The sequence below is a fragment of the Octopus bimaculoides genome, chromosome 1 (assembly GCF_001194135.2).
Source record: "Octopus bimaculoides isolate UCB-OBI-ISO-001 chromosome 1, ASM119413v2, whole genome shotgun sequence".
In the NCBI taxonomy this organism is placed as follows: domain Eukaryota; kingdom Metazoa; phylum Mollusca; class Cephalopoda; order Octopoda; family Octopodidae; genus Octopus; species Octopus bimaculoides.
In genome coordinates this window covers 191,437,997-191,448,243 of record NC_068981.1, presented here as the reverse complement: position 1 = coordinate 191,448,243, position 10,247 = coordinate 191,437,997, and the positions used below count along the sequence as shown (strand labels likewise).

Genomic DNA, 10,247 nt, shown 5'->3' with positions numbered 1-10,247 from the left:
GCAATTTACTGTGCTTGAGAAGACACAGGAAGCTAAGTGAAATCCTAGAAGTGGTCAGTGACATGTGAGTGGCACTTGTGCTGGTGACGCATAAGAGGCACTCATGCTGGTCACTCTCAAAAGGCACCCCTGTCTGTGACATGCCAGAGATACCCAGTGCACTTGATGGAGTGGTTGGCATTATGAACGGCATCCAACTGTAGAAACCAAGCCAAAACAGACAAGAGCCTTGTGCAGTTCTCCAGCTTACCAGCTCCAGTCAAAACCATTTTACCCATGCCAGCATGGAAAATGGACACTAAATGATGATGATGATATTGGTCACATGATGTCATCATCTTTTACATATGTCCATGTGATTGTCTCTTTCACTCTCCCTCTTTATGTCTTAATTATTTCTCATACTTTCTAGCTTTTCCTTAGACACCTTTGTCTACTTTCTCACTAATTTTCATTTTTGAACACACAATCTGATTGATGAATAATGATAAGCAGTAAACTAAAGAAAAGATAATGATATTCTTCTAAGAGTACTCTACTTGGGTATTTTTTCTCCTCACATTTTTAAACCAATGAATTAAAGCTCTGTGTTATTCATGGGAAACTAAATGTTACCCACTTTTTCTCCCCACCCTCCCAAATATCTGGTTGTATCCCGGACAACCTGATCTGAAGTCAGTTATATTTGATTATTCATGATGATGTGTTACAAAGAGTTTAACCTATTGGCTTTCAGATTACTCTGGCAAATGTAATGCTTATTTATTCACATTGTTTTCAATTAAATCTATGATGAAATTGCTTACTTTTAGAATGACATTCTAGGGTGTGAGAAACTGGATCTGGTCAGTTTGAACATAAAACAAGTAGAATATTTGGGCCAGATATGGCCAGTTTATATGAAAAAGGCTTAAATCACTTTGATGATGTGATATTTTTTCTATGAGTGATAAGATATTAAATGTTCTTCCACCACACCTACCTCTCTCCCTACTCCACTCCTGCAATCTACCCAACACATATCATCTCCTTCTCCCCCGTCCTCCCCAGTCAATTATATCATCATTATTATTCTGTTGCTCACCCTTACTTTCTTTTGTACCCCCTAACTTCCCCAAGCTTCATAGGTCATCCATCCTTGAAGCCCTACCCAACCATTACAGTGGTCACTTACCTCCCCTCTTCACTCATTCCCCATATACTCTTGCTACTCTCACCCACCCACACACCTAGTTTGTCTATCCCTACTCACCTTATTATTTATCTCTTTCCAGCTCCACCCCTTTCCATTATACTTTAATCCCCTCCTCCCCCATCAGGGTGTGTAGTCTTGAAAGCTGCATGGCACCCTCAACCCTGCTGATGCCAAGCAAAAAAAAAACATCAAGTACATATTGTGAAGTAGTTGGCATTAGGAAGGGCATCTCAGATGTAGAAAACATCTGGAACCCAATGCAGTCCTTGGACCCATAAGATCCTTTCAAACCATTCAGTCCATACCAACATAGAACATGGCTGTTTAAATGACGATCATTTGCATTAAAGATCTAATCTTTATGTTGTTGGTTCACACAGTATTGTAATAATCATCATGCATGGTTGTCTAAATTAGACATTGTATTGATTACTGTCTGACTAAATACAGAAGTTAGTTCATTGTTCTTGATAAGAAGCAATCAGAAAATGAAATTGACAATGATTACAATGAAACGATTATTTTGTGATTTTTATCTAAACAATAATTTGTACTATAAATAGATATGACCTACATGCTCATCATTGTCATCATTTAATGTCCATTTTCCTTCTTGTAGGGCTGGGATGGTTTGACAGGATCCAGCCAGCCAGCTGTAGAGCTGTGTTGAGCTCCAGGGGAAAAAAAAGGGGGGGGGGACATGTCCTCTACTAAATGGGGGAGAGTTCTGTATCAACATAATTCAGGTCCTACGAAATTATATGACATTAGATGAAGTAGTTTGAAATGCTTTCTTAAATGCTGTACTTAGGTTTCCTAAACTTCTGGTTGAAATCTTTTTTGAAATACACAAAAAACAAGAAAAAAGAAAAGCCAGATCCTGAATGCCTGACAACTGAAGAATGTTTAAAGAGTGCATAATAAAGTTAGATGAGCTTAAAAATAAAATTCATTAACCATTTTTTATTACCATATTTTTGTTGAAACACATTGCTTTTAATTCAGTTACCAAATGTATTTGCGTGTAAGTTTCAGGCTTGATTTAAGTGTAAAAACTGAGGTGCAACTTATATACATGAGACAAAGCTAAAAGTATGGAGAGAAAAATTTTGTACCAAGAATTAACACTAAATTAGGGGTGCAACGTACATTGGTATATACGGTAATGTTGAAAATAATGACAAACAATAAAATAAGTCATTATTAACCTGGAGCATAGAACACAAAAAAATTTTGATTGAAGGTTTCACTGTAGATCAATTTTAAAATGAAATTTGTATTATAGGGGGTGGTCTCAAGTGAGTTGTTACAAAAAGGGTTAATAATAAGCAGCAAACTGGATTGTATGGCTTATGGTATTTCTTCCAGCTCTCTGTGCTCTGACTTCAACTTTGCCCATCATCCTTTCTAGAGTTAATAATAACGTAATAATCCAAAATATTACATTTGTGGAACTCGAAGAATATTTGAATAAATTCCTTGCAATATTTATTCTGATTTCAAATCTCACCATGGCCTTGACTTGAAGCCCACTCTAGTGCAAGCCTTCAGGCCATGTCTCCAGTTAGACATATGTTTCTTCACTCCACCAGTCTCAAAGGCCCTGTGAAGGGTTATGGGGACTGCTTCTCTCTTCAATAATATAGAAAAGGAAAGAAAATTTTTTTTAAATATCTGTGGTCTGAAATTCATTCTGTCTTAGTTGATCATTATCAACAGATATTCAATATTGTTCTATTAAGTGTACTGTTAACCATAGTCAGTATTTTCTCATTTTGCTAAACACAGGAGAAGAAAGGAGTGTCTTCAACATCCTCAACCTGCACCGACCATCTCGTGCGAGTTCTGCCCATGACTCTTTCACCATCGACTTGGACACCAAAGTCACTTTTGGCACAGACATCAGCCGAGGAGACTGAATAGAAATTGACGAACCCAATGCTTGGATATGAGCTGGAGCCGACAAATATTCTTTACATTCTACTGTTGCTTTATTGTCATTTATAGGTAAAATATTTTTCTGGAAACAAAATAAAATTTATAACATTGCTACTTTGGGAAATTATTGCTCTGCTTTATGAGTAATCTCCAGGAACAAATTAACTCGTATACTGAGGCATTGCTGTAATTATTCACTTTCAGACTTACTCTCCGTGTCTCAGTGGCTGGACATAACTTCTTTGAACTTGTCACCTCTGGAATATATATATATATATATATATATATATATATATATACATATATATATATGGATGTATGTATATGTGTATACTTGTGTGTGTGTTGCTGTTTGTTTCCAATTGCCAAAAGTCACTAAGCTACAAGCAGTGACGTTTCTGTTGGTGTGTGGAATAAGATATCCTTTATTTGAGAAACAGGTAAGGGTTAGCAACAGGAAGGCATTCAGCTGTGAAACTATGCTCCAATAATATATTTATCTAAGCCATGCTAGCTAGGAAAAACAGACATAAAAGTAAATGAATGAATTGCAGTAACCTATTGTTTGAATACTTCTACACCTACAAGTGTACACTTACTGGCAAGGTTTCTAAAACCGGATGCCCTTCATAACGCCAACCTCTCCGAGAGTGTATTGGGTACTTTTTATGTGCCACCAGCACAAGGGCCAGTCAGGCGGTACTGGCATCGACCACACTTTAATGGTGCTTTTCACGAGCCACTGGCACGGGAGCCAGCACTGGCATCGACCACGCTCGAATGGTGCTTTTCAAGTGCCACCAGCATGGGAGCCAGTCAGGCAGCACTGGCATTTTCCCTTTGCTGCCCATTTCATTTTTATTCAATATTGTTGATGCTCACTATGTTAAATATGTTAACATTAACTTAACTACTGTACTTTATGCTGGTTGTCTTAGAATGACCTAACTAAACTTTTCAAACATATTAAGCTTCTTTAAATATCTCATATATTACACTTGTTACCTGTCTCTTTCTCCTTTCATTAATCCCAATTTATTCCTTAGTTTATCCTTCAACTCTAATTCACACCTCTGATAAAGTGTTCTGTCAGAAATTTAGAGTTCTCTTCTGCCCCATCACATAGCATTTATTCTATTGCTGCTTGAACTGTTAGTAAAATAACAATTTTATGTGCTGGGATGTTTCCATATGAGTGGAGATGGGAAGAGAGAGAACATAATGAGGGCATTCTAACAAAAGTCAGTGGGTTGCTAAACCAAAACGTGATAGCTAGTGCGAGAGGAGTGGATAAGGAGCAATCGGAGAGAGGGGGAGAGATGAAAAGAGAGAAAAGTTACTGAAAGAGAGAGAGAGGTTGATACTGACAGAGGGAGAGAAGTTTATAGTGAAAGAGAGAGAGAGAGAGAGAAAGATTGTGGTGGAGGATATTTCATCAGAGCTTTGTATAGAATGACATAGCAGATATAAAAAGACTGAGAAAGGGAAAAATTTAGAAGTAATGTCATATTTGTGTATTTATTTTAGTTTTCTAGAATATATAACTGTAATCTAATTTTCCATCTATACTTGTTATTAAAAGATTAAATGGGAGTGGGTTGATAACAAAAAAATTTGACAGCCTGTTGTAATTAAAAAAAAATATGAAATAGATATAATCAATGAACAGTCTTTAAACTATATATTTTTCAAAAATAACAAATAAGCAAAATTTATGTTTTTATTCTCTAATTTAAAATTTGGGGATAATTAACTGAATTTCATTTAAAGTTCTAGTTTTCAGAAAAAAAGGTGTAGGCATGGTTGAGTGATTAAGAAGTTCACATCTCAATCATGTGGCTTTGGGTTCAGTACCCCTGCATATCACTTGGGGCAATTATCTTTTCTACAGACCTAAGGTAACTGAAGCCTTGTGAGTGGAATTGGTTAATGAAAACCAAAGACAGTTTGCGTGTGTGTGTGTGTGTGTATAAAGATGAGGGGGTGCTGAAAAGTTCCTGGCTTTAAGGGTATCACAAAAGGCCTGGTTTAGAGGCACAACCTTCCGATTTCTTTTACAGGGCTTAGAAAGAGTAGAGGACCACTGCAATAAGTGTGTAAAAATTTTGAATAAAATCATAATTAACTGATCCTTCTGTATTTTCTTTTACCCAAAGCCAGGAACCTTTCAGTAACCCCTTGTATATACATATGTGTTTTTGTCACCTTGTTCTGACATCACAGAACAGTTAGAAAGACTTATTACTGTCATAAAAGCTGTGTCCTTTGTTTCAAACATTCTTTGGAAATATGTCCTGCAATGGGGAAATATTACCATTCTTCCAAACAAGAGGGGTATTTAGCCATAAAAAATTTGTCTCGGTAAATTCTGTCTGACCTATGCAAGCATGGAAAAGTGGATGTTAAAATGACGATAATGGTACCACAATTTCTCTTGTTTCTAATAACCATTTCAAAGAATTTCAAAGCCTTATTGAGATGGTCCACTTACACATGCCACTTTAGATCAGGGACCAGCAAAATGATTAGTATTGATCCTTAGGGGTCTATGTGGCTATCCAAGGGGTTGACAAACACCTGAAACAATCTTAAGCATTAAGGGTGGTGAATTATTAGCAAACTGAATCTGGAAGAATATGTTTTCATTTTTCACATATTCCATAGATAAGTAAGGCAAGGTTGATTAAATAAACTTGAAGCAAAATGAAACAATGTTAATCTGAACTGAAACAGTTCAATAAATATTACTTCGTAGTATAGGTAAAAAATAATATCAACCAAGAATTTATAAAAAGAAACATCTTTGAAAATGAACATAACTAATTTCAAAAATGTATTCTCATTAACTTGAAATGACTATTGACATCACTGTTGTCTTGTTATCAACAGTTATTCCTTTCTGAATTAATACAATGATAAAAGACATTTTGTGTGAAGAGGCAGAGATTTTGGAAAAATATATTTTTAACATCTTAAATGTAACTTTTTTCTGTATTTACCGACAAATCTTGAGAGTAAATGATCCTTTTACAAAAACTAACATCATTACTTAAAAATAAACTTAACTTAGGTGTATGGTGCCAGACCACACAAAAATATTGAGACAGTGTAACAACCCCATAAACGATCTTAAAGTAATATTTCACTGTTCTCATTGCCAAGTCAACTTTCATTCTTCCAAAGTAAAAACAACAAAAACTCCTTAGTCAATGCAATCAATTAAATGACAAATGGAACCTGTAATCTAGTCAGAAGAAACCTCCTCTTCCCTATTCACACCTCCTTTCAAATCACCAACTATTATTCTAAATAATAGACATGTATTATGTAGCTTAAGTTAGACTGAAACAGGGGAGCAAGCTCAGTACATTTGGTTCTTTGAGTCACCTCGTCAAAACTATCACTTCTTGGGGTGAAAAAAATTGAAAATGGTGTTTGTTTCCGTTTCTGCATGCCTCCTATAATCGTATTTTACTTTTTTAATACAGAAATATATATTTCAAATACTTCTTTTATAAGTCAAAAATAATTTCAACTTTTAAAGACCTGTTTTTCTCCTTAACCCTTACATGTCCTTTTTCCTTCTCCGAGATTTAAAATTCGCTCGTCTGTCAGTCGACCATTTAGAAAGTATGTTGTTTGAACTGCTTCCCTGAATCGATAGAGGGCTTGTTATTCAAATGTTTGTACAGATTCGATGAGCATCACCTGCTTATCGTTTCACTGGTGAGATTTTCATCAACTAAGTGTTCACATAGTTACACCACACACAGTAGCCATTACTCTCACTCATTTCCTTCTAGGTTTTGTATCGTCTTCTGTTCCACCAACTGACCTCTTAGAGTTCCTTGATTTCACAATTTTCCTTTTTTTTTTCTTTCTGCAAATTAGGTACCCTTCTCAAATTTTATCGATAAAATCAAACAACTGTCAAGCAAATGCACCCAAGAGAAATAAACAATGAAATTAATTTTGAAGTATATTATTTAGAATTAATAAAACTTAAATATTTATACGATGAGTTTCATCTTTATAATTATTTTAACATATGACTGAATTACAACAGACATTTCGCTAACAGAGACAAAAAAAATACATCTTTATTGATTTCTAAAGAAAACAATCAAAACAACTAAATAATATCGAGATAATAGAATAACTGACAAAAATATTGACTGTACACAGTTTTCTTATGCATAACGCACGTAGATAATTGTAATTATTACCATTATCATTTGTTTTAAATCTTGTTTGTATTAATACCATACGATCATTCAATATTATTTTCAAAATGATCTTGAGGAAATTAAAACTATTGAAATGTAAATATTTTTACAGAAAAATAAAACAATCTTGTCTTTGAAGGCGGGGCCCCAGCGTGGCCGCATTCTAATGATTGAAACAAGTACACACATGTATATATGCGCAACATCGTGTGTGTGTGTGTATATATATATATATATATATATATATATATATATATATACATACATACATATACATATATCTATATATATACTATATATTTGTATTCTTTAAGCTAGATTACTTTGATTTTTTTAGTCACTTACAAACAAACATATAACACGAATGATTTTGAAAAGTTATAATATTGAGCAAATTATTCTCCAATGAAATGGAGCCAGTTTCAGTAGAAAATAATATACTTACTTTTACGAGTTGATGACTGGATTTAAGAGGTTCGCCATAACTAAATTTTTTTTTTTTTTTGTATGTAAAACACAAGTGAAATACGGATCGCTCCCTACACTAATATTTTTATGGTCGAAATATCTAATTTTATCATGCTTTAATAAATTCAGGGCGGGGCATTTTTTTCTTTTTGGTAATCATATTTGATAAAACTACAATAATGAAGAAAATTAAATATGTACAATTAGTCATGTGAAAGGAGTGGAAAGGAGAAAAAAAGTGTCGATACATTTTGGATAGTGATTGTTTGCAATTATTAATAGATCAGCAAGCAATAAATACGAATAACTTCCATACGAACTTCTATGTATTGCCACTTGTACACACAGACACACGTTATTTATCTATTAATCATGGCAATTTTGGCTCAGCTGTGAAGCCGTTACGTAAATAAGTAAATAATTTTACTAACACTAATATGTCTATCGTCTACTTTTTAAACAGGACGTTTATAGTTAAGACGGAAAAAAAAAGAATAGACCGGCACAAGTGGTAAATAGCTTTGTTATGAGAAAATGAATAATAGCAAAAATAAAATAAGGTTTCATGTTGAAAATAAGATTTAATTCATTGAAATTACATTTCGGTGAGATGATAAAAATAAATATATAGTTAATTAAAATAGGATTGGTTACTAACTATCTGCGTGATTCTCGAACATTTAGTGAGACTTCGTTCTGATTGGTTGAAATGTTAAGTCTGGTCTTCGCGCTTGTTTGTTTCTCGCCTTCTTAACTTACTTTCAGGCTTTCTTCAACTCTTATTTTTTATTTGAGTTCTTCTCTTTTTTTAAAAACCCATCAACAAGTTGATACATACACACCAGGTTTTTCCTTTGTGTGTATCAATTTAGTCTTCGCTTTCCTTTTTAACTCGAGAAAAAACCTTCGTCGCCCCTCACTGTCGGGGTTTGCTATCTCTTGGTGGAATAACACTACCTGCTGTATGACCAGTATCCCGAGCCTTTCTTTAGGTAAGTATCCAATATTTTCACTTATAATCTTAACTACTCATATAAAATATAGACCCCCTAGAATCAAATATTACGAAATGTAATAACGAAGAACCGTTTCCTTCATGAATTTCAAGATTGATTTATTTCTTCATGGCTTACTTTGCTTTCTTCGCCATGTTTTTTCATCTTTAGTAAAAAAAAATTTTTTTAATCCGGCGGAATTAGTTTATAACTTCTCATAACTTTTCGATCGAGTTTGGAATTTTCAGAAAAATTTTTGCGAATTTGTGTTCTACACACGGGATTTCATACGATTATGAAAAGAAAAAAATTTTTTTTAATTTTCTAACTTCTGGATCGCATCGTGTAAAACCGGTCACAACTTCCGCCAAAAACCCATTTCACTTCCTCGTGATTCCTTATTTTTACACTTGTACATATCTTTCAGTGCCTCTGCATTTTTAAATATTTGTGGTCTGAAATTCATTCTATCTTAGCATATTCAATATTGTTCTATTCAGTGATTAAGTGTACTATTAACCATAATCGCTATTTCCTCATTTTGCTTTACACACTTTTACAGGAAACCGTGTCTAACCGCCTTCCCTATATTAAACTCCGCCTGTTATATGTAACAGTATAAAACCACATTACATTTATCACCTTTTTTTTTTTTTTTTTTTGCCAATGAGAACAAATTGACTACTTTTCGGTTTGGTAAATTATAAGGATTTTCGATTTTATTTTAAATACGCCGGAATTATATCATTTTCTATAGGATTTTATCGAAAATTTGCCGATTTTGTCAATTTTACCATAATTGAAGTTATATTGGTTCCATGTTCACTCGGAGCAAAGCACATAATCGTCACTTTATGAATTTCAAAAAGGGAATAATGCGACCATCTTTCGTTTTCACCCCGAGAAACGTCTTGACACGTCGGACTCGATCATATTGGTGTGTGTGTGTATACATGTACATACAAAAATACATTTGTATGTATGCATGTGACTGGCTACAAATACATAGAGCTGAAAACGGGGAGCGAAAAATTAATAAATAAAAATTACGGAAATTAACGAACAATTATATGATCCCATATGTTCGAGTTTGACGTTTCTGCGGGTGAAAACGAAAGACGGGCAATAATGCAAGTGTAACAGCAAAATCATTCCCAAACACTTATGGCGATGGCGTAGTGATTGAAAGAACATGCAGAAGATGGTTTTCAAGATAAAGAAACGGGGACTACAGCCTACAGAATGAACTAAGAAAAAGGTGCCCAAGGGGGTTGGCTCTTGGTGCGTTGGAACCTACTGTTGAAACGCATCTGATTGTTACAGTTCGGGAACTAAGCACAGACTTCAACGTGAGCCATACCACCATTCACCGTGAATTGAAAAGGCTTGGTAAAAGTGTCAAATGTTAGAAAATAGGTCCCGCAG

General features: G+C 34.4%; 1 protein-coding gene and 1 long non-coding RNA gene across 2 annotated transcripts in view; one reads left to right on the top strand and one right to left on the bottom strand.

The window, feature by feature from the left end:
• LOC106884161 (uncharacterized) overlaps nucleotides 1-8,411 on the bottom strand; it is a 39,550-nt gene extending 31,139 nt beyond the window's left edge. The window contains exon 1 of the long non-coding RNA XR_008265668.1: nucleotides 7,805-8,411. This is a non-coding gene — a long non-coding RNA (uncharacterized LOC106884161). The remainder of the gene's footprint in view (nucleotides 1-7,804) is intronic.
• A 161-nt stretch (nucleotides 8,412-8,572) lies between these two features.
• Nucleotides 8,573-10,247, top strand: part of LOC106884162 (eukaryotic translation initiation factor 1) — a 3,877-nt gene continuing 2,202 nt past the window's right edge. Inside the window, exon 1 of the mRNA XM_014935402.2 lies at nucleotides 8,573-8,819. Within this exon, the coding sequence (XP_014790888.1) occupies nucleotides 8,792-8,819 (28 nt within the window). The 5' untranslated portion in view covers nucleotides 8,573-8,791. The remainder of the gene's footprint in view (nucleotides 8,820-10,247) is intronic.